The sequence below is a fragment of the Bos taurus genome, chromosome 7 (genome assembly GCF_002263795.3).
Source record: "Bos taurus isolate L1 Dominette 01449 registration number 42190680 breed Hereford chromosome 7, ARS-UCD2.0, whole genome shotgun sequence".
NCBI lineage: Eukaryota > Metazoa > Chordata > Mammalia > Artiodactyla > Bovidae > Bos > Bos taurus.
In genome coordinates this window covers 52,655,870-52,679,432 of record NC_037334.1, presented here as the reverse complement: position 1 = coordinate 52,679,432, position 23,563 = coordinate 52,655,870, and the positions used below count along the sequence as shown (strand labels likewise).

General features: G+C 41.9%; 2 protein-coding genes across 3 annotated transcripts in view; both read left to right on the top strand.

The window, feature by feature from the left end:
* DIAPH1 (diaphanous related formin 1) overlaps positions 1-20,830 on the top strand; it is a 55,778-nt gene extending 34,948 nt beyond the window's left edge. For both annotated transcript variants that reach the window (XM_059888766.1, XM_059888765.1), the window contains 12 exons: positions 171-257; positions 1,057-1,120; positions 3,778-3,917; positions 4,995-5,103; positions 5,562-5,672; positions 5,973-6,091; positions 6,744-6,860; positions 7,318-7,433; positions 7,959-8,023; positions 8,709-8,888; positions 9,662-10,489; positions 11,363-20,830. In XM_059888766.1, coding sequence (XP_059744749.1) covers positions 171-257; positions 1,057-1,120; positions 3,778-3,917; positions 4,995-5,103; positions 5,562-5,672; positions 5,973-6,091; positions 6,744-6,860; positions 7,318-7,433; positions 7,959-8,023; positions 8,709-8,888; positions 9,662-10,489; positions 11,363-11,587 — 2,161 coding nt within the window. In that variant the 3' untranslated portion in view covers positions 11,588-20,830. The remainder of the gene's footprint in view (positions 1-170; positions 258-1,056; positions 1,121-3,777; positions 3,918-4,994; positions 5,104-5,561; positions 5,673-5,972; positions 6,092-6,743; positions 6,861-7,317; positions 7,434-7,958; positions 8,024-8,708; positions 8,889-9,661; positions 10,490-11,362) is intronic.
* A 252-nt stretch (positions 20,831-21,082) lies between these two features.
* Positions 21,083-23,563, top strand: part of LOC132345761 (protein diaphanous homolog 1) — a 57,527-nt gene continuing 55,046 nt past the window's right edge. The window contains exon 1 of the mRNA XM_059888768.1: positions 21,083-21,217. Within this exon, the coding sequence (XP_059744751.1) occupies positions 21,178-21,217 (40 nt within the window). The 5' untranslated portion in view covers positions 21,083-21,177. The remainder of the gene's footprint in view (positions 21,218-23,563) is intronic.

Genomic DNA, 23,563 nt, shown 5'->3' with positions numbered 1-23,563 from the left:
AAATAGGAGTAAGAGCCCACTGTAGAATTCACTAGTGGGGATTAGAAATCCGAGGAATCAGGGAAGTATGACAGTGTTCTGGATTGGGAGTAAGAAGTTGCCAGGATACACTTTATTTTGGTGGATAAGAATATATTGATTTGATATTGCATTGTCTTTGTTCCTAACAGTTGGGTCCAAACATTTGGTGCTGAGGGCCTGGCCTCCTTATTGGACATCCTTAAACGACTTCATGATGAGAAGGAGGAGACTGCTGGGTGAGGACTTCCAAGTCTTGTCATCTTCTAGGTGGAGGGTAGTAGAGGAATTGGCTATTCGCTGTAAAGGAGGAAATAAGTTAGGACTAGGACATTATATGTTAGCTGAGAATGGGGTTTATCGTGGCGGTTCCTGGAGGATGAATAATGATTATAGGTACGGGAAAAGGAAGAGGAACTTAAATTTCTCAGTATATACCACATATGATTGTGAGTCTGCCAGCAAAGATTCTTATCCAGTCTGGAAATAGGGTCTGATTAGTCCAAAGCTCTCCCGTGATCTGGTCTGGGTCATATCTCATTTGGAAATATGTGTGATCAGTTTGAGACTAACTTTATGATAGTCTTCAGGGTTGAAACAATTCTTGTACTGACTTAGGTTAGGCTTTCTTGAAGCCAACCTGACCCAGTATGGTTTCTCTACTTCCCCAGATCTTTCCAAAGCAAAACACAGGTCCTGGGCCTTCCTGAAAGTACAGACTTGAAACCTTTGGTGTAGATGAGGCAAGCAGTAATAGATGGGATGCTATTGTGATAGAATTTAGCCCTTAGGAGCCTACTAGAAGTTAAAGGGGAGATTTTAATATAATACTAAATTCTTGGTTAATGAGAGGATTAGCCCGTGGTTCTTTTTTTCAGCTATCTCTTTTTGCCAGTGTTTTAGGACAAAATGCTATGTGCTAGAATTTACTTAACTACTAGTTGGGAGTATTTATAAGACCCTTGTTTATAATTGAAAAGTCAGTGGGAGAGAGGTGTAGAATAAAAGGACTTCACTAATTATGTCTTCTACACACAGAGGCTACGACAGCCGTAACAAGCATGAGATCATTCGCTGCTTGAAAGCTTTTATGAATAACAAGGTAAGATTGTTCCCATTCTCATTCTGACTCCCATCATGACCCCTGTTCTTGCTCTTCTATTGGCAAACTCAAAAAAGAAGGACCTAGAAATACAAGATTCAAGGCTTCTAGCTTTCCCTTTTAGTATCATAACTTTTGATTACCACATACACATACTCTTATGTATCTTTTTCCTCAGTTGTAATGTCTATTTCAGAGGAAAGGCTTAATTTTCTTCTTCTGTTTATACTTTTGTTAATTATTGGATTTCCTGACCTGCAGTTATTAATTTTTGGAGGGTTTACTTTATTCTCTGCTTTATTGTTTTGTCCCCTGTATGTTCGTACTGTAGAATATTTCCTTTCTTTTTTTTTCCTGTCTGTTTAGTATTTAAACCTAGGGAGCCTTCAATGATTTGTTCCTGAGTGCAAATCTGTCTTCCTGACTGTTTAATTTTACTATAATTACTCCATTGGCTTCTGGGGCATTGAAAAAGAAACATAAGAGTCAGTTTTTATTCTTGGAAGACATAGAATTCTGTTGTGTCTGCTCAGTTCAGTTCAGTTGCTCAGTCGTGTCTGACTCTTTGCAACCTCATGAACTGCAGCACTTCCCTGTCCATCACCAACTCCTGGAGTTTACTCAAACTCATGTCCATTGGGTCGGTGATGCCATCCAATCATCTCATCCTCTGTCATCCCCTTCTCCTCCTGCCATCAATCTTTCCCAGCCTCAGGATCTTTTCGAATAAGTCAGCTGTTCGCATCAGGTGGCCAAAGTATTGGAGTTTCAGTTTCAACATCAGTCCTTCCAATGAATATTCAGGACTGATTTCCTTTAGGATTGACTGGTTGGATCTCCTTGCAGTCCACGGGACTCTCAAGAGTCTTCCTCAACACCACAGTTCAAAAGCATCAATTCTTCTGCACTCAGCTTTTTTATAGTCCAGCTCTCACATCCATACATGACTACTGGAAAAACCATAGCCTTGACTAGACAGATTTTGTTGGCAAAGTAATGTGTCTGCTTTTTAATATGCTGTCTAGGTTGGTCATAACTTTCTTCCAAGGAGTAAGCATCTTTTAATTTCATGGCTGCAGTCACCATCTGCAGTGATTTTGGAGCCCAAGAAAATAGTCTGCCACTGTTTCCACTGTTTCTCCATCTATTTGCCATGAAGTGATGGGCCCGGATGCCATGATCTTTGTTTTCTGAATGTTGAGCTTTAAGCCAACTTTTTCACTCTCCTCTTTCACTTTCATCAAGAGGCTCTTTAGTTCTTCTTCACTTTCTGCCATCAGAATGGTGTCATCTGCATATCTGAGGTTATTGATATTTCTCCTGGCAGTCTTGATTCCAGCTTGTGTTTCATCCAGCCCAGTGTTTCTCATGATGTACTCTGCATATAAGTTAAATAAGCAGGGTGACAATATACAGCCTTGACATACTCCTTTTCCTATTTGGAACCAGTATGTTGTTCCATGTCCAGTTCTAACTTGCTTCCTAACCTGCATACAGATTTCTCAAGAGGCAGGTCAGGTAGTCTGGTATTCCCATCTCTTGAAGAATTTTCCACCGTTTATTGTGATCCACACAGTCAAAGGCTTTGGCATAGTCAATAAAGCAGAAATAGATGTTTTTCTGGAACTCTCTTGGTTTTTCAATGATCTAATGGATGTTGGCATTTTTATCTCTAGTTCCTCTGCCTTTTCTAAAACCAGCTTGAACATCTGGAAGTTCACGATTCATGTATTATTGAAGCCTGGCTTGGCGAATTTTGAACATTACTTGTTGTGTCTGCTAGAAAATTATTTTTTCTATGCTCATTTCTGTTTAGCTATTTTGGGAAACGTGTTCTATCCTATTGTTAGTTTGCTAGGGTTGCTAAAACACAGTACTACCAACCAGGTGTCTTAAACAACAGAAGTTCATTTACCTCACAACTCTAAAGGCTGTAAGTCCAAGATCAAGGTGTCAACAAGATTGGTTTCTTCTGAAGGCTGCAAGGGAGGGTGTGTCCCATGCTTTTCTCCTAGCTTCTGGTGTCTTGCTGGCAAGCTTTGAGATTCCTTGACTTTATATACATCACCCAGTCTCTGTCTTTGAGTTCACATGGTGTTCTCACTGTTTGCCTACATTTCCTCTTTTTATAAAGACAATAGTTATATTGGGTTAAGGACCCACCCTACTCTAGTCTGGAGAAGGTGATGGCACCCCACTCCAGTACTCTTGCCTGGAAAATCCCATGGACAGAGGAGCCTGGTGGGCTGTAGTCCATGGGGTCACGAAGAGTCGGACACGACTGAGCGACTTCACTTTCACTTTTCACTTGCACGCATTGGAGAAGGAAATGGCAACCCACTCCAGTGTTCTTGCCTGGAGAATCGCAGGGACGGGGGAGCCTAGTGGGCTGTCTGTGGGGTCGCACAGAGTCGGACACGACTGAAGCGACTTAGCAGCAGCAGCAGCTACTCTAATCTGACCTAATGGTAATCTAACTGACTACATCTGCCTGTGACCCTATTTCTAAATATGGTTACAATCTCAGGTACTAGGGGTTAGGGCTTCAACATACGGATTTTGGGAGGAACGCCATTCAACCCATAACAACTCGTAAACTTGTCCCTGGTTAGGTGCTCTCATCTTTAAGCCTCCCTTTTCTGTTTTTGTTCTCCCAGTTTGGAATCAAGACCATGTTGGAGACAGAAGAAGGAATTCTGCTGCTGGTCAGAGCCATGGATCCTGCGGTTCCCAACATGATGATTGACGCTGCGAAGCTGCTGTCTGCCCTCTGCATCCTGCCACAGCCAGAGGACATGTATGTGCCTGGAATGGTTTCTCTTTTTTCTTTTTTATCATCTTCCTTAGTCTTAAGGAATATTGAGTTGCTTGGGTGTCCACTTACTCTTTAATATTAGGTAAGACTACATTTCTTACATGAACACTGTGAATCTTAATATTTATGAATGTTTTTTAAGAGATGGAGGCTGTTCTGCATGTACTGCTGGTTATCAAAGGTACAGCAGAATGCCTCCTAGATCTCCAGTAATGTCTGTATTGTCTAGGACAAGGGTTTCTTTTTACATTTTTTAAAATTCAGAAGTAACACAAGGTTATTTAAAAAATCCGAACAACACAGAAGTATATGAAGTACAATTCAACAATGTCATCCCTTTGGCAAACCCTGTTCTGCAGAGGTGACCACTGTTAATGGTGTGGTGCAGTCTCATGCATCATTTTCTAGCGTAGACAAATATACTAAGTTATAACATACATGCCACTCCAAAAGATGATATCTTAGAATTAAGGAAAGGAGGTGCTAAGTGGTAAATCCACCTGCCAATGAGGAGATGCTAGAGACACTTCCCCCTGGGTCAGGAAGATACCCTGGAGTAGGAAATGGCAACCTGCTCCAGTATTCTTGCCTGGAAAATTCCATGGATGGAGGAGCCTGGTGGGCTACAGTCCATGGGGCTGCAAAGAGTTGGACATGACTGAGCACACATACATGTATTTTTTGTACTATATATATTATTTCATATTTATGTAGTTATGTTGGGTAGATTTTCTAGGAGTAGGCCAATGTTACCGGCATTAAAAACTGTTACTGTTAAATGCCTCTCCAAGAGTTGTCCAGTTTATACGCCCTAGAACAGGGGTCTTAATTTGGTAAATATGGATAGGAGTCTAGGGCTGGATTTTTAGGGAGTGCATTTTTCTGAAGAGATGGTCCTTAGTTTCCTGGTGATCTGGTCTCTGCTCTATATGATAATAAGAAGAATATGAGAAATCCAGAATGTTGATATTGTCTGTTTCCTAACTGATCTGTGCCCCCATGTAATCTCCCTGACCAGAGCACCTGACTAATTCTCTTCCTTTCCTCACTCTTGGGCAGGAATGAAAGGGTTTTGGAGGCGATGACAGAAAGAGCTGAAATGGATGAGGTGGAACGTTTTCAGCCGCTGCTGGATGGATTAAAAAGTGGGACCTCCATTGCTGTCAAGGCATGTATACCTGTGAAACGGCCTACAAGTAGAATTCAAGATAGAAAGACTGAAGTTCATTTGACCTTTTAAAAGAAGACATGGAGTGGTTACCAACAATGTATTTTATATTTCAGAGTTCTTTCTGAAGGGAAAATGGTTACTCTTCTCTCTAAAAAGCAGAGAAAGAACTGTTTTCCTCATTATGAGATGGAAAAAGACATGGTATTTATTTACAAGCTAGGAAAACCAAGGCCTAGAACAAATTACACTTTCAAATCCCCACAATTCTTTAGACCTCTGAGCTCTCTGGACCTGTGTTTAAACCAGGTTATTTTGCTGTAACAGAAAATCATTTTTGTCGTTTTTGTACTGCATCTTCTAGGTTATATTTGGGGGCCTCAGAATGCATGTAAAGAGAATGGATCTTGATCTGTAGGAGTTAACATTGACACAGCTGCTGAATTTTCTTATCTTAGGTGGGATGCCTACAGCTCATCAATGCTCTCATCACACCAGCTGAAGAACTTGACTTCCGAGTTCACATCCGAAGTGAACTGATGCGCTTGGGGCTGCACCAAGTGTTGCAGGTGAGAGGTAGCTCTTCATTAGAAAGGCTGGGCTGGTTCCTCCTGCTCCTATAGCCCCACCATCCCTGGGATAACTTCCATTTTCAGTTTAAAAACCAGGTCGAGGGAGTTCCCTGGTGGTCTACTGGTTAGGATTCAGGACTTTTACTGCTGTGGCCTGGGTTCAGTTCCTGCTTGGGGAACCACAGCAGGTCATGCAGCGTGCCCAGACAAACCAAAAAAAACAGGGTGAAAGGTTTGGGTTTCTAGCCAGCATCAGGCACTTCTGGGTTCCCTGGCCTATATTTCTGACGTTGACAGGACCTTCGAGAGATTGAAAATGAAGATATGAGAGTGCAGCTTAATGTATTTGATGAACAAGGAGAAGAAGATTCCTATGACCTGAAGGGACGGCTGGATGACATTCGAATGGAGATGGAATATCCTTTTACTGACTGGGTTGAAGACAGACAACAATTCAGTTGTTTTCAGTTATAGATCCCTGTATGGAGTGGTGTAGAGTTGATGATCAGAAGAGGGCCTGTCTTCTTAGTAGATAAGGCAGCTGTCTTTTGATTGCTGTGGATTTATTTACCTCAGCATGGACTAGAGAAGTTGGGAAAGGTCATCTGAGGGTTGCTCAGCATGGAAGCAGCCATCATAGTTAGTATAGATCTCCTAGAACACAATAGCTTAGCTTATTAAGATGTGGAACTGGTTTTGGAAGGACATAGGCAAATCAGGGAATAGGGCTGTAACTTGTATGTGCCCCTGTGACTGACATGGGGAATAATTTGGTTACCTATCGATATTTTCCACAAGTGACTTTGAGGCACTTACCTTTTTCTTTCTGGCTATTGCTTGATTTTCAAGCCAAGTACTAGGCATTTTGTCTCTGTGTATAGTACCACTGACTCACTGGTCCTCTGTCCAAAGGAAGTTTACACAGCTTAACGTTTAGGGCAGGGTGTACAGGAGGAACAGCTGTTAGAACAGAAGTGGCATCTTGTTCCTTTTCACGAGAGTTGTCAAGCTACCTGTCAGACATATTTTCTAAGTATATGCTTTCCTTAGCCTCTTTTTCTTTTCCACTGACTTCAGTGAAGTCTTCCAGATTCTCTTAAACACAGTGAAGGATTCAAAAGCAGAGCAGCACTTCCTGTCCATCCTGCAGCACTTACTCTTAGTCCGAAATGACTATGAGGCCAGGTGAGATGGTATACCTTTGGGAAGACTAATCTGAACCTAAATGGAGAGAGCAAAATCCAAGTGAACTGCCCTCTTTCACAGTGGGGTGAAGGCCATAGCCAAGGAAGGCAGCAGTATAAAGTTCTGGAACATGAGATTCAAGCCATAGACTAGAGATTCAGCAGTAGTACTGTCTGTCACAGGCAGGGTCTAGCTTGAATTTTAGATGGAAAAGGATTTATACTCGGAGACAGATGGCAAGAAGTTTTGACTCTCTGAAGTAAATGTGCATAGCTGATGCGGACGAAGGGGATTTCTTAGCATGGCAGCAGTACTCTGTTAATTTTATGAAAAAGTCTTTTCCAGGACATTTATCTTCAGGTCCTTCTATTGTCTAAGCAATTTACCTTTCTTGATCCTGAATACCAAAATTATATTTTGGTTTTCCATTAGTAACCTTGTTTTGTTTCTTTTGTAGACCGCAGTACTATAAGTTGATTGAAGAATGTATTTCTCAGATAGTTCTGCATAAGAACGGGGCTGATCCTGACTTCAAGTGCCGGCACCTCCAGATTGACATTGAGGGACTGATTGGTAAGTGTATTCATCTATTTGGTTCCATGAAACATTGCTTCCACCTTTCATTTTCCATCTTTCTTTCAGTGAAGATTTCAGAGAAGGTACTTTTCTAGCCCATGGGTATTTCCATTTTCACTCTTTCTTTGGTGATATAACAATACCTGTGCTAGGAATATACAGGCCTTTAGTTTATTTCCAGAAAATTCTAAAAATTTTTCCCTTCTAATACACCTCCCCACCTTTTGAAGGGACTTCAGGTATTGTCTCTAACTCCTGCTGGCCCCAGAGATTCATAAGTACTACTTGTAGGTATTCTCTGTGCCACCCAGCATGGTGGCCATACTGTGTAACAGGCACTCAGAAATTATATGTTGAACTTAGCTGAAAGTTCCATTTCTTTGTCTCATACAGAACATTAAGAAGGATAAGAAAAATAACCAAAGGGAAATCTTTGCTACTTTTGTTTATATGGAAGGGCTTAGTGAGAGGGGCAGAGGAGAATTGGGAACTTGACTTCCTGACTCTTTGCCTTCTTTTTAGACCAAATGATTGATAAAACAAAGGTGGAGAAATCAGAAGCCAAAGCTACAGAGCTGGAAAAAAAGGTATGTATGAGAGATCAAAAATAATTGAGCTATATCTTTCTTTGTTTAAAGGTTTTGATTTTTCCAACATGTGACACAGTGACCCATGATACTTTGGAAGCGTTCAGCACACAATAGCAGTTCCTTGGGGAAACCTTTCTGGTGTAGGTTACTCAGTGGAGAAAGTGTGATCATGGTATAGATGTGATCATGAAGAGCTGGTCAGTTGTGAGTTTGCACAGTTCATGGGCCCCTGAGCAGGAGGAAGACAGGTGGCACTCTCATATAATGTTGTCAGCACTTGGGTTTGCTTGATGTCTCAGGGCTCCTAGCCATAGAATAATAGGAACTGGAATATGTCTGAATTCTTTTTCTCTTTGATTAAGGACTCCTATTGTTGATAACTTTGATCCTTGAGACTGTTGGGATTGTGCACCTTAGCTATCCTGGTTAAATGTCCTTAAAATCTTGGTGGTGGTGGCTTTTTTTAAAAATCACTCCCAATTATAGATAGTCTATGGAAATAATCCCTGGCTTCCCCCTCGTTTAACCTTGATTTTAAGGTCAAAATCATGGTGGCCTGTTTTCCCAGGCATTCCTTGGGTCAGTGAGCTCAACAGATCAAGGATTAACACAAAATAGTAAATTATGGGGAATAACACTGGGCTTTTGCTGAGATGGAGAACCTGATTTCTTTCGCTTCTAGCTGGACTCCGAGTTAACAGCTCGACATGAGCTCCAGGTGGAAATGAAAAAGATGGAAAGTGACTTTGAGCAGAAGCTCCAGGATATTCAGGGAGAAAAGGATGCATTGGATTCTGAAAAGCAAAAAATTGCCACGGAGAAACAGGACCTGGAAGCAGAAGTGTCTCAGCTCACAGGAGAGGTAATGTCCTAACAGGGAAGGCAGAGTGACCTGTGACTGCCATCGGCAGCTTCAGGGTGAGCCTGTGTTGGAGCAGGACTCTGTCATCTTACAACTTGGAAGAGTTCAGATACTAATAGGTAATCTAGTTGGGTGGCGCATATTCTTTAAATCATGAACTGTTTTGGGGATAAGTAATACATAAGATAGACAATTTGGAGAATACATAACAACACAAAGAATAAAATGAGTCACAGAACTACCCAGAGATAAAGATAATATTTCTAGTAATTTAGAAATATTCTAGTAAATTTAGGAGTAAATACTAAATAAACTATGCTATTTACTAATTTTCTCTTACTTTAGTCATCTCTGGGTAGATCTATGCCTACATACTCTCTCTGCAGTTATAGATATTTATATGATCTGTGATACCTGATAACTTGATCACTTTATGTGGTTATATTACTAATTTATAACACATATGTTAATTATATAACTAGAATATTTAGTTTACTTGATCTTTGCAATTTCTAATCAAAGGGAGAGTTTAACATAAACTTTGAAGTTGCCTTCTTAATGCAAAGCATACTGAACTAAGAACATGAATACCTGAATTCTAGTTTTGTCTCTGTTGCTAAGTAGTTCTGTGACTTTAGGTAGAGCCTATCAACTAACTGTTTTCACTCCCTTCATGTGTAAAATGAGAAGTTTGGATCAAGTAATTTCTTAGGTTCTTTCCAGTGGTCCCTGAAGTGGAGTGAGACATATTCTTCTTGGTGGTATTTCTGCAGGTCGCCAAGCTGTCCAAGGAACTGGAAGATGCCAAGAAAGAAGTGGCTTCTCTCTCTGCTGCAGTTACTGCTGTAGCCCCTCCTAGCAGTGCTACTGTTACCCCTGCCCCTCCTTTACCTGGTGACTCTGGGCCCGTTATACCCCCTTTATCAGTCCCCACACCCCCTCTTCCTGAGGCCAGGGTCAGTCCTCCACCACCACCTCCTCCTCCTCCTCTACCTGGGTGTGCTTTCATCCCCCAACCTGGGGGTCCTAGCATTCCCCCTCCTCCCCCTTTGCCTGGAGGTGGTGGCATCCCCCCACCTCCTCCTCCCCCTTTGCCTGGGGGTGTTAGCATCCCCCCACCTCCTCCCCCTTTGCCTGGAGGTGTTAGCATCCCCCCACCTCCTCCCCTGCCTGGAGGTCCTGGCCTCCCCCCACCCCCTCCTCCCCTGCCTGGAGGTCCTGGCCTCCCCCCACCCCCTCCTCCCCTGCCTGGAGGTCCTGGCCTCCCCCCACCCCCTCCTCCCCTGCCTGGAGGTCCTGGCCTCCCCCCACCCCCTCCTCCCCTGCCTGGAGGTCCTGGCCTCCCCCCACCCCCTCCTCCCCTGCCTGGAGGTCCTGGCCTCCCCCCACCCCCTCCTCCCTTGCCTGGAGGACCAGGAATGTTACCTCCCCCTCCCCCTTTTCCTGGTGGAATCCCTCTACCCCCTCCATTTCCTGGAGGCCCTGGCATTCCTCCACCTCTCCCTTTTGGAGTTCCTGCAGCCCCAGTTCTGCCATTTGGATTAACCCCAAAGAAACTTTACAAGCCAGAGGTGCAGCTCCGGAGGCCAAACTGGTCCAAGGTGAGAATTTCTGTCCATCTCTTCATTAGTAGATTAAAAAAAAAAACCCTTCAGCTTCCTACTTTGTGTTTTGTGCATGATTGGTCTCCCCTTTCTTATGGTTCACGTCTGTGTGTCTTCAAGTTCCACTCATGCATATATTTATTCAGCAGGTAATAGATGTATCCTGCATGCCAGATATCACTTGGGAGAGTTCTTAGAGCCTGTACTCTGCTAGAAAACCTAAACTTATCCTACAGTTAATATTTTTTGCCCTTTTCACTGAGGATATGAGTGCCATGATACTGCACAGTTTGATAATAGTCATTTCACTGATCTGCAAGGTACTGATAATTTTACTGATCCAAAAGTCATAGATTTATGGATACAGCCCCCTACCATCTCTGCCCACCCAGTAAATGAGTTACACAGGATATGATTGCACAGGTAAGGTATGTGTTTGAGACCCTTATGATTCTACATCAGTCCTTTGCTTTTGGAAACCAAGTGAAAATAAAGGAACTTAGGGATTTGTTCGTAAAATGAATGAATTTGGTACATTTAGCCACATTGGTGGGGAAAGTGTAATGTAAAGCAAGGGAAGATGTAAAATAAAGCCTTATTGCTTCTAAAAGTAGAGGATTTGGGGTTAGAAGGAGGATAAGCAGCGTATCTGAGTCTAGTTTCTGAATAAACACCAATAAACACACAAGCTGGAATCATCATCTGGTCCACCACAAAGAGCATAGCTGTTCTCTGCGTCCCAGGTTAGTCTTACTCTAGTAAGATGTTGACAGTACCAGCCAGCTGCCGCTTTTGCATTTCAGTCAGTTTTCTAGGATGGGAAGTACAGAGCTCGGCTTAGTAACTCTTAACACCTGCCTGTGTCTACAGTTTGTCGCTGAGGACCTTTCCCAGGACTGCTTCTGGACAAAGGTGAAGGAGGACCGATTTGAGAACAGTGAACTTTTCGCCAAACTTACCAGTACCTTTTCTGCCCAGACCAAGAGTGAGTCCTTTCCTCTTTCTGGCAAAGGGCCAGACTTAAGACTAGGTGCCAGACTAGGACTTAGAAGGTTCATTAAGGTGGTCTCCCATTTCTTTCCCTTCCCTGGTTGAGGACTGGGGGGTCCTATTCAGAAGAAAGTAAGTTTGGTTTTGTATTCTGGGGATGCTGGAGTTGGCAAAGAGAACTATTGCCTATATGTTTTATCCCCCAGTTTTTGTGCATGTAGGTATTTTATGTCAGTGGAGCATGTGGGGATGTGAGATTAACATCACAGAGCTCAGGCTGGGCCCATCTTGAAAGGGTTCTGGCACTGCCTTTAAGGCGCCACCCTCAAACCTATATACGTAGTTGATCAGAGTTGGGCAGAGTCCTTAGTATTAGTAGGTCCAGTGGCTGAGCAACTGTCTTTGTACAATAACAGAGAACCATACATGATCCCTTTTTTTTTTTCATTTCTTTCCAATATCTGATGCTTTCTCCTTCCTGGCCATTTGCTCCTGCAGCTTCAAAAGGTAAGAGTACCGAAGAGCCATGTAGTTGAGTCTCTTGAATATTAGAGAAAACAGTGAAACAGATGTAAAGGAGTTTCTCTTTGAAAACTAAGACTAGAAACCGGGGACTCATTTCTCTTTTGCTAGTTTTTTTAAGAGTCCATAAGGACCAGTAACTCATGTTAACTGACAAGGATGAAAATTATTTTAAATCAAAGCTACCATATACTTGTTCTTTCTTTGGAAAGTGAGGGACAGCTTAAATAATAATGCTGTTACTTCACATTTGTGTTGTGTTTTACAAATTTGAAAGTTCTTGAGCATATTTTACCCTGTTAAACCTGCAAAGAAACCTTATGAGATAGGCAGGGTGTATGTCATCTCCATTCCATAGTGTTCAGACTGATTAGTTAAGTAGCTTGCCAAAGGTTGTATGACCAGATCCAGGGATCCTGACTTTTGGTCTGGCTTTTCATATAAATTCTTGCTTTTCATCTTCACCTTCATATCTTCCCTTTTATTTTAGAAGAGCTGATCTCTTTTGGCCTCTTCTTTCTTCACTTCCTAATTTTTGTGGTTTCATGCTGTTTTGTGATGGGGCATTGTAGTTATTTCCCTAGAGGGATGCAGTATTTGAAAAATACTGTTATGCCTAATGACAGAACCTAATAATTTTGTATTTCCAACTTCTACCAGCTTTTTTGTTTATTTAGAGGTTTATTTTGATCCTAGTGATAACAATTGAGTGCAACTTTAGAGCATTCCCCTTCACCAGTCAGAGCATTCCCCTTCACCAGTAAATAAGCATTTTTAAAGACAATTACTACCTTTTTCCTTAAGTGATCTGATGAGACTAGGCTCCACTTTGTTCTACTAAGAAACCTAATGGAGAGAGTACCCTGGTGCCTAGTGATGAGGATTCGGTGCTTTCACTGCAGAGGCCCAAGTTTGGTCCCTGGTTGGGGCCTCATCCCACATGCTACATGGCATACCTCTGTTAATTGTTCAGTCATGTCCAACTCTTTGCTACCCCATGGACCGTAGCCTGCCAGGCTCCTCTGTCCATGGGATTCTCCAGGCAGAATACTGGAGTGGGCAGCCATTCACTTCTCTGGGGGAAATTTCTGACCCAGAGATTGAACCCAGGTCCCTTCTTTGCAGGCAGATTTTTTATCATCTGAGCCCCCAGGAAAGCATGGCAGGGCCAAAACAAAAACAAAAACCCAAAACAACCCATGCTGCTGGCAGCCCTTAGGTATATGTGTGTATCTGGGAGTCAAAGATCACAGTGCTTAGGCCTGTCTTGCTGCCCTAGCATTCAGGGCAAAATTGTCTTTTCCTGTAAGAGATTTATCACCTTCTGAACTAAAGTTCAGCCCAGAAAATTACTTCCACCCTCTTGGTTAAAAACGCTGTGATAAGGATTTGTACTACTCTAGAATATCAACAAAGACTGGTTGGTGACAATGAAAATCAACATCAAATTTGCTAATTTGTAAGTTCACAGACTCTACAATCTCTGTCACTTTCTTTCTGGTAGCTTCCCTGAGTGCCACTGCAAATGAAAGGATTCCTTTTCCTCCCTGCTCCGTCACCATCCTTCTTTTATTCTGTACATTTGTATTGCTGTTGATTGCAGCAGACTTTTCTTCAGTTTAGTGGTTTTCCTCGGCATTACATTCCCACTATGAATTGGTATATAATGTTTTTTAAATACCTAAGCAAGACCTTACTCATCTTTGATTATTTTTCAATAGTGTAACCAAACTTTTCAGTGTTCCTTTAGTCTCAGTTTCTGCCCTGGAAACTACTTTGTAGTCACTGATGATTCTAACTTCCTGACAGCTTTGGCTTCCCCACCCCCTTAAATTATTCTTAGAAATAGCTGTATCTTAATCTGAAAAGAATAAGTATGACTTAGTCAATTTAGTGTCAGTTTTGATTTTCATGCAGTAATAATCATCATTAATAGTTTGTTGTTACTTTGACTAAGGACAGTTCTACTTAGTCTTTAAATATCTTTATAGTTAGGACTTTCAGGTGTTAAATTGTCACCCTGTCTTAATTTCCCATTCTTTTTTATTAGGAAGCACTAGAGAGGGTTGGAGAAGGCAATGGCAACCCACTCCAGTACTCTTGCCTGGAAAATCCCATGGACAGAGGAGCCTGGTAGGCTGCAGTCCATGGGGTTGTGAAGAGTCGGACACGACTGAGTGACTTCACTTTGACTTTTCACTTTCATGCATTGGAGAAGGAAATGGCAACCCACTCCAGTGTTCTTGCCTGGAGAATCCCAGGGACGGCAGAGCCTGGTGGGCTGCTGTCTATGGGGTCACACAGAGTCGGACATGACTGAAGTGACTTAGCAGCAGCAGCAGCAGAGAGAATAGTCTTGAAAATTATTAAAACATGAGCAGTTTTCTAAACAGCCTAAATTTTGATCACTTTAAGAAATTCCTGGGAGAGATATTTTTTTCCTGCCAAACAAGTACTTATAGTTTACCCAACTCTTAACAGTTATCTGCAGCACTCCCAGCAATGAAACTTTCCTACTTGTCATCAACCACACTAGATCTCTATGTTTCCAATTATCTTCCTACCCAAAACAAATACTTCTTCCTTTAAAAATTATTTCTTCTTTGGATTTTCAGTGTTTCACTGACTTTGATTTTTTTTTTCCTTCTACATTTTCTTGCTTTCCTTCCCTTTGACTTATTCTGCACATCTGTGGTGATATAAGCAGTATTTGAATGTCAGGGCTGGTTCTAATGTGTGTTTCTTGGGGACAGGATAGTTGCTTTGACATCCAAGTAGCCGCTGGAGGTGCTGTATGTGGACCCAGTGCCTCAGCATGCACTGTGATCCAGGGACCTCACCTGCTCTGCCTTTCCTCCGCAGTTTTGAGCCTCCCTTTCTTGGTGCTGTGGTTGGCAAACTTAATACAGACTCTTCCCAGGAACCCCATTTCTTTCAACCTGGCCTCCCAAAAACATTTTAGTAAAAAAGACTAGGATTCTTAGAGTTTAGGTTTTCATCAGGTAAAGAATTTCAAGCTATAGAAACTTCAGAGGTGAGGACTCAGAGGAACTAGAGTCCTCAGTGTGAAGGCAAGGTTTCTGGTTCTTTGAGCATCTCTAGCATGACATTGCAGAATACCTTCATTCTTAATCCTTTTTTCAAGTAGGTAACCAGTTTCAGTAATCAAGTCTCTCATTCACAGTCTTAATATTGATGCTATAATTAAATGATAGGTAAATACTCAGTAGTAGTAGTAGTGTTAGTCACTCAGTTGTGGCTGATTCTTTGCGACCCCATGGACTGTAGCCTGCCAGGTTCCTCTCTGTCCAAGGCATTCTCCAGTCAAGAATACTGGAGTGGGTAGCCATTCCCTGCTCCAGGGGATCTTCCTGACTCAGGGATCAAATCCCAGTCTCTCGCATTGCAGGCAGATTCTTTACCGTCTCAGTCACCATTACCACTCTATTTCATCTTCCAGATGAAGAAGTAGAGATATTGGTTAAATAATTTTTTCAAGGCTCTATGGTAACTGCCAGAGGCAGGATTCAGACTCCAGACTGGGACTCCAAAGTCCTGCTCTAGCCCCCTGCTTTCCAGATGTGTATGTTCCTGCTCTTAAGAGCTTCAGAAGGCTGAGATCCACATCAAAGCTTGAAGAGGGGGATGTGCTGGCTTCTGCTACCACCTCATTCATCATGGCACCAGTATTCTTGAATTGGAAGTGACTCTTATGAATACAAAAAAGGAGCAACATTCGATTAGGGAAAGTAAGATATCAGATATTTAGGGTTGAAGAAGAGAAGCCATTTTCTGATTACAGTATATTCAACTCTAGTCAAACTAATCCAGCTGGAGAAGTACAGCATGCATGTCTAGTACAGTAGATGTCTTGCTTAGATGATTTCAGCCCAGCAGTTGCCAGTCTTGATGAGGAAGTCATTTGGACACAAGGTTTTCATAATATTACATTGTTTCCTCTCTCACTTGCTAAATACAACTCTCTGCTGTTTGTTAAGTGTGGCTGTATTCCTCTTACATTTTAGTGATAGCTGAAACCTCTCTTATAGTGACTGGCTCCTCCAGGAATGACCATTAAAGACAACATCCACCTCACTCTTGACATCTGCCTCTTGTAGTCAGAGGTCTCCAGCCATTGCTTCATTAAGGTTCAGGAAGATGTGTGCTGTTAACTAAGACAAGAGCTAAGAGAGAGGAAGTGTCCCCAAATTGATACTGCTGCTGCTGCTGCTAAGTTGCTTTAGTCATTGTCCAACTCTGTGCGACCCCAGAGACGGCAGCCCACCAGGCTCCGCCGTCCCTGGGATTCTCCAGGCAAGAACACGAGTGGGTTGCCATTTCCTTCTCCAATGCAAGCAAGTGAAAAGTGAAAGTGAAGTCGCTCAGTTGACAGAATCCTGTATGGATTTTTCTCCTAAGGATTATTCTTTTGTTTCTGATCTCCTGCTTTCTGTAAATCAGGGATTTACTTAGTTGATTTATTCCTTGACAGAGAATATTTTGAATTTTGATTTGATAGTGCTACAAAACATCTAGTACTTTTTCACTCTCTCACTTCCTTCGGGTGATCAGCAAGGAATCTTTTATTATAGTTTCTTTATTGAACTACTTCTTGAATTCCTAAGAACATGTTCAGTAGTTAAATTTTATTCTTTTTCATCTTTTCTTTGGGAACATTTTCATCACCGTGGTAGCCTCAGGTCATTATTTGTATATACAAGGTAACTAGTTTTAGTTTTTCATTCTGCTTTTCTTCTCTTACTCTCTTGTAGATAATCATGTTCCCATTAGAAGTATAGCCTCTTAAAATGTAGGCTGGTAAGTGAAAACTGATGTTCTGAGTACAGTGATGTTTTTCTTTTTAGGTTTATTTCTTCCTTCCAAAAAAACTTCTGGAGTTACAAGATCCACAGGCTAATCATCCTTAGTAGGTGTGCGGTGGACAATATGTGGCATCAGCCCTCGCCCTGTTAAAGTGTGAGGTGCATTTCCAGAATAGTGAGCATCAGAGCAGTTCTACAAGTGGTTAGTGACAGTAATTTTGAAAAAGCTCTTAATTTTGAAATTAAGATGCTGACAAAAAGCTGAGGATTTCATAAATAACAGTATTCTAATTAGGGTTTGACTATGTGAGTCCGGATTCCTAGGTTTGTGCTGTAGTATAGGTCGGAACTGTTGATAACAAGTGGTGGGTTCATCGGTCTGCTGCTCTTCCAGAGCCTGCTTGCTTCAGGCTGCAGGCTGTGTCAGGTGCCTGAGTTGGGGACGCAACCCCATCTTTCCCTAAAGGGGCCTCAGGGTCTGTTCCCTGTGAGCCTCTTCTGTCCACTAGGTGGCACCCACCCAGTCGGATCTTTATCAGAAAACATTCTAGTGAATCTTTACAGCCTCTGGAACTTTAACCTCTAGATACAAGGTTTTCTAAGAGCTCATCATGCTCTGCCTTACTCAGTGAGTCTTTCCACAGAAAGGTATCTTGTTTCATGAATTCCCTACCCTCTCAGGAGTATAGGATTAGGACCAGAAGTGCTGTTCAAGTGAACATTTGTCTTTTAATTGCTAATTTGTCTTGGATTTTGAGCAGGGTCAGACTGTTAGCCCAGAGCAGTTGGGAAGTTCTGTAATATCAGATAATACTCCCCTGTGATTTAAAGACATAAATCTACCTGTATCACCTAGGGTCATAAGGACTCCTGCCTGTGGAATAAGCACTACACCTTCTCTGGGTTGTGACCGTCCATCATCAGTAGTGTAAAAGAACCACAGCACATACGCACTGTACTCCAAACCTTGCCGTCACTGTTTGCCTTGAACCCACTGAATCTAATATTGTGTCATTTATGTTGGTTTATGTCACCCACCACAGGAAGTCCCAGAATCCCAGGCTGTCCTTATCTCTCATACTCGAATCCCTATCAGATTCTGTGTGTCTCCTCTTCCGCCTCCTCCTCCCATCTCATCTGAGCTCTTGACATGCGTCCACTGTGCCCTCTGGAATTCATGGCCCATTGCTAACAGAATCTCCTGTGTCATCAACTTTACTCTGTTGCTCTAACAGCAGCTTGGCTTTCCTTCAACACTGCTTTCCCTCTTGCCCTCGCATGTGTTGTTTCGTTCCTCTCACACTCCTCAGCCCAGTGTATAGGATCGATGTCCCCTTTGTTCTTCGTTGCCACTTTCAGATCAGTCCATCTTTTTCTTTCCTAAAAACCCATAATTTTGAATCTCATTACATGGAATCATAATCACCCAGTTTCTCTCTTTGCTGTCATCTACTAACACCCCAAGTTATCCCTCCTCTGCAGTACTCCAGGACTCCTTCTGTCTTAATTCTTAGCAGTTTCTATACAGAAGGGTCATGACCCCGTCAGTATTCTGGCCTCACATTTCCTTACATTCTTCTTTTCCAGTGATCTGTACTCCACCCCATCTCACCCATCTGAAGTACACCATCATCACCAGAACTGCAGCCCCTCTGTAATCTCAATTTCAAACTACCCACCTTCTTTTTCTTTTTTTTTCTTGTGTAAGATACAATTCCGGAGAAGGCAGTGGCACCCCACTCCAGTACTTTGCCTAGAGAATCACATGGATGGAGGAGCCTGGTAGGCTGCAGTCCATGGGGTCGCTAAGAGTCGGACACAACTGAGCGACTTCACTTTCACTTTTCACTTTCATGCATTGGAGAAGGAAATGGCAACCCACTCCAGTGTTCTTGCCTGGAGAATCCCAGGGACAGGGGAGACTAGTGGCTGCCGTCTGTGGGATCATACAGAGTCGGACACGACTGAAGTGACTTAGCAGTAGCAGTAGCAGTAAGATACAATTCATGTCCCAAAATATATATATGTATCCATCAGTGTAGTAAAAACTAGATAGAAAGCTAAGTGAAGAGAGATTGAAGCATAGGAAGAGCATAAAATAAAATGCTGAAGTAGTTTGGTTTTAGAGAACCCAAGATATGGTCCCCAAATTAAAAACAGGGTTCTGTGGATATAAGTTTAGAAACAGAAAAAGGATTGAGAGGGTGTTTCCTAATAGCACCACCTTCCATCTTTTTACCTCACTGTCTTTGGTACCCTAACCCCAGCAATCTTCCAACCCCACTAGGAAAGAAAGTGAAAGTGAAGTCACTCAGTCGTGTCGGACTCTTTGTGACCCCGTGGACTGTAGCCTACCACGCTCCTCCATCCATGGGCTTTTCTAGGCAAGAGTACTAGAGTGGGTTGCTGTTTCCTTCTCCAGAGGATCTTCCCGACCCAGGCATCGAACCCTGCTCTCTCGCATTGTAGGCAGATGCTTTACCATCTGAGCCACCAGGGAAGTCCTGAACCCACTAGGAAGCCACTTCATTTATCCTTCTTTTTTCACCATCCCTCACCTCCTAGAAGATTTCACTCTCCTCAGGTAAAATTATCATCAAAATTATAATAATCCTTCCCTCTTTCTCTCATTTCATCATGCTTGGTTGGCAGGATCATAGTCCTGGTTGATTGCGTCTCTCCATCCTGCACCTGTAGCTGTATAAGCAAACACACTGGAGAAAAGGATGCAACCTGCTCTCCTTGATACGCTTTACTTGCTTGGCTCTCAGAACAGCACAGTCTCTTTCTCCTGCCTCACTGGCTGTTCTTTTTCCTTCCTCTCCTCTGCTCAATTTGCAATGTTGCTTGGCCTTACTAGGCAATCAGATATTAAACATTTCTAGTCCATTCAGTTCCCTACTCTCCTACTTCACTGAAAAAGTTGAAACAATCAGAAGTTACACAGACTCCCACCATTCCTTTTACCTACTTTCTGTGTCTTCCTCTGTGACTGTGTTCCTGTCTAAAGCCAGTTTCTGGTCTAACATGATATCCTCACTTCAACAAATGTATAGAACACACTGAAAGTATAAATTCTCCTTCTCACCTCTCAGAGTGACCAGCCAGGTACCTTTCATATGTATATGTTATTCTAATAAAGGAATAGGCAAAATTCTTTTCTTCTTTAGTTCAGAGAAGAAAATGTGGGAACTTTTCAAATAGAACCTTACTGGAAAATTAAGGGGCAGAGGAATTAAAAGATAACATTATAGAAATATGAGGGAATATACATATTTTTAATGAGATGTGTATATCCCATTTGGTATATACTACTCTGTATTTTGCGTGACATGTTTCAGCATCTCTTGATATCATTAGCTACAGATCTACGTCATTATTTTTCTTTTTTATAATTTATAAGTTGATTTATAATGCTGTGTTTCTGGTCTACAGCAAAGTGATTCAGTTATACATATATATATATATGGTTTTTTTCATATTCTACCTCATTATTTCTAATGGATGGTTGAATTCTGTCAGATAAAATAGTACAAGATGATCCTTTATTGAGAATTTAAATTACTAATTTTTATATAACAGGCAATGCTGCTAGAAACATTTTCTATTTATCCCTGCATACTTGTATTTCTGCATAGTAAATTATTAAAAATAAAATTTCTGGACCCAAATTACTAGGTGTAGAATTGTACCACTTTATACTTCCTTCCAAACTGGCTAATTTCTGATAAGGCAAAAGTGTTAACTCGTTATCTGATCACTAATGAGACTGAACCAAAGGTTATCTTTCCTACCTTGACTCTTTCCTCACCTGTAAAATGAGATAGATAAAGATACCTTTTAGTTCTAAACTTATGGTTCTCATACTGTACTTTTCTTTTTTTCTTGGATAAGCTTTCTTTGGTGCTGTCTACATCTCACTCTTGTTTTGACAGCCTTTCAATTTCTTGTGTGGTTTGCTTGTTTTGTCCTGAGTTATGCTTCTTATTCCATACAGTGGGGCCAGGCGTTAGGAGTTGCTCCTTGCTTACAACAGGTATTTGGGGATAGAAAGCTAAACTGGTGTAAAACTTTAACACTTATGCATGAAGGCTGCTGATACAGATTCCACAGAAGACTTACTCGTGGAGATTTGAGGAAGGATGTCATCAGATAAAGCTAATTAACTTTAATTCCTTCTCAACTAGACGAATTTGATATGTTTTATCTGCAGTGTGCGCTTTTCCTTTTTCGCCACCAGATGGCACATGGAACTCTTCTATTTTAGCTGTGTCATTGTTACGTCTGGTAGTGATGCAGTCACGTTAGAGAGCGGCAACCTCTGTTGTATTCAAATACGCTCTGCCTGGTATGCTGCCCTCTACCGGTCAGGAAATTCACTTGGAGGACTGTAAGTAAAAATGAAGACAGGAAGCTGTAGCTTGCCCTTTAAGAAAAGGATCTTGTCGCATTGCCGCTTGTATTCCTGGAGGAGCAATGTTACTGTTCTCTGGGGACCCAGAGGCTGGAGAATGTTTTTGGTTTTGTTTTCGTTTTAGTCTGATAGCTTCATGAAAACAGCCTTCCTTTCAGAGACTTAAAGAAAGGCTTATATTGATATTTTACCATTTTGGTAGTTCATTATATGTATATATTTGTAACCCCATTATATACACATTCATAATATCATCTTTGTCCTAGTTTCTACTAAATAGGTACTTCAAGCATGTAATAGAACTACCCCCTGATTATTTACTGATCATTTCCCAGAGATACTGTACTGAATTAATTTACTTCAGGGAATTCCCCTAGCCTGCCTTGGGTAGAATTTGCTGGTGCAAAAAGGTTTTTGTATATAGTCAACCCTTCTGTCATTTATTAACTTCTGATTATCTTAAAATAATCCCAGTGTTAGAGCTTCTCTCTAGCTATTCAGACTTTAGTGTGTGCCTCTGTTATTATTCTAGACACACAGAGTGCAACTGTAGCTTTTAAACTCAAGGTCCCATCTCCCATTGCCTACAGATTCCAGATTTGATTGCTGACAAAATGTCCTTTTGTGTGGCACTGTCTGAGACTTAAGCCATCCTGTATGGGATGAATATTGCTTTAGCTCCTATCATCTTAGTGCAGTTAGTCCCTATCTTTGAATATCTGTTTCTCCCAGTAATTCCCAAACTTGAGTGCATATAAAGATTACGTGAGGATGTAAATACCTGGGCTCTATACGTGCAGAGATTCTGAGTTATGGGGACTGTAGAAGGGTATGTTTTTAACAAGCTCCTCATATAATTTTGTTATAGATACATTAATATGGCTCAATCCATTACCTCAGTGTTTATTTCTTTTTCCATTTTCTGCTCACTGTCTTCCATTCTCTGCCATAGTCTGAAAGCTGCCTTTTACTTCTTCTGGTAATAACATTTTTGATGTCTCTGTCAGAGTGAATATTGTACAATTACCCTTGTTTTTATGGAGGTCATGCAGATTAGTTAGGAAACAGTATGACATTTTCTATTAACTGCTACCACACTTGCTTTTACAAACTTCTTTTCTTGCTGTCTTCCCAGCCAGATCTCAACAGGCATCTTAGAAGGGAAGGCTCTCAAGAAGTTCTCTGGAGTCAGTGAAGTAGCTGGGAGCACTGAGAAACTGACTGGCCTGGAGAGGGTGGATGGAGGGCAGGTGCTGAGTGCTCTCTCAGCCCATACGGCAGAGGTGGAGTTGTGAGGGGCTGGAAGGGGTCTAGCTCATGATGGAAGGGTGTTGCATCTGACTGGGAATAACTCTTACTCACGTTTGGTTATTCTCTCACCATGGACACCTGGAGTCGGTAGAGATTGGAGATGTGTTTAGTAAGAGGAACAGGGTCTCAGGGAAGTGTCAGAGCAGAGCTGGGCTTTGGGCGGGTTTTGCAGAAGAGCGATTGGTGCTCTTGGGCTTCTTACTGGAGCCTGGCACTGGTGCCTCAAGAGAAAAGCACTGTTCGGAGGATCCCCTGTAGTCCTTAGGAGTCATTGGGTCTGAACTTGGTTTTCTGCTGGTAGGAGACAAATGTCCCTCCAAACATAAGGACATACTAGTTTTCAGGGAGTACCAAGGGTGTCTTCACTATAGAATGTTTCTTCTGGGGCTTTCATTTCTGCTTCTGTATTACCTCATTTTCTATGCAAACAATATAGGTACTTCAGAAGTCAAGATGATATTTTTAAAAGTCTCATTCCCTTCCTAGTACTCATCCATCCCAACGTTCTCTGTCCCTGGCTGAATTGCACAGCTTGTGGGATCCTAGTTGTCTGAGCAGGGATTGAAACTGGGCCACGGCAGTGAAAGCACTGAGTCCTGACCTCTGGACTGCCAGGGAACTCCCAAGAAATAGCCATTTTATTAGTTTCTTTAAGTGTTTTTGAAAACTGCCTTTGTAGCACATACTAATACAGATTTTTATCTTCTCTCCCTTTACCAAAAGTGCTATCTGTACTCTTCTATACCTTGCTCCTGTATCCTGGAGATTTTTCTTATTAGTGCGTAGAGATCTTTCTCATTTAGAAAAATTATAAATTTAAAACTTTTTAGTTGTCACTTTTATAATAAAACGCTACAGTAAGACAGAAATATGTACAGTAATGAAGTAATCCGTCCGTTTTTGGAAACAGTCCCTGCAGTGACCCATTTGATCTCACTGCATCTTAGTGTGCCCATGTGTTATTTTGTTCTCCCTGCTTTTCTTGCGTAAATTCGTGTAACAACTAAACAG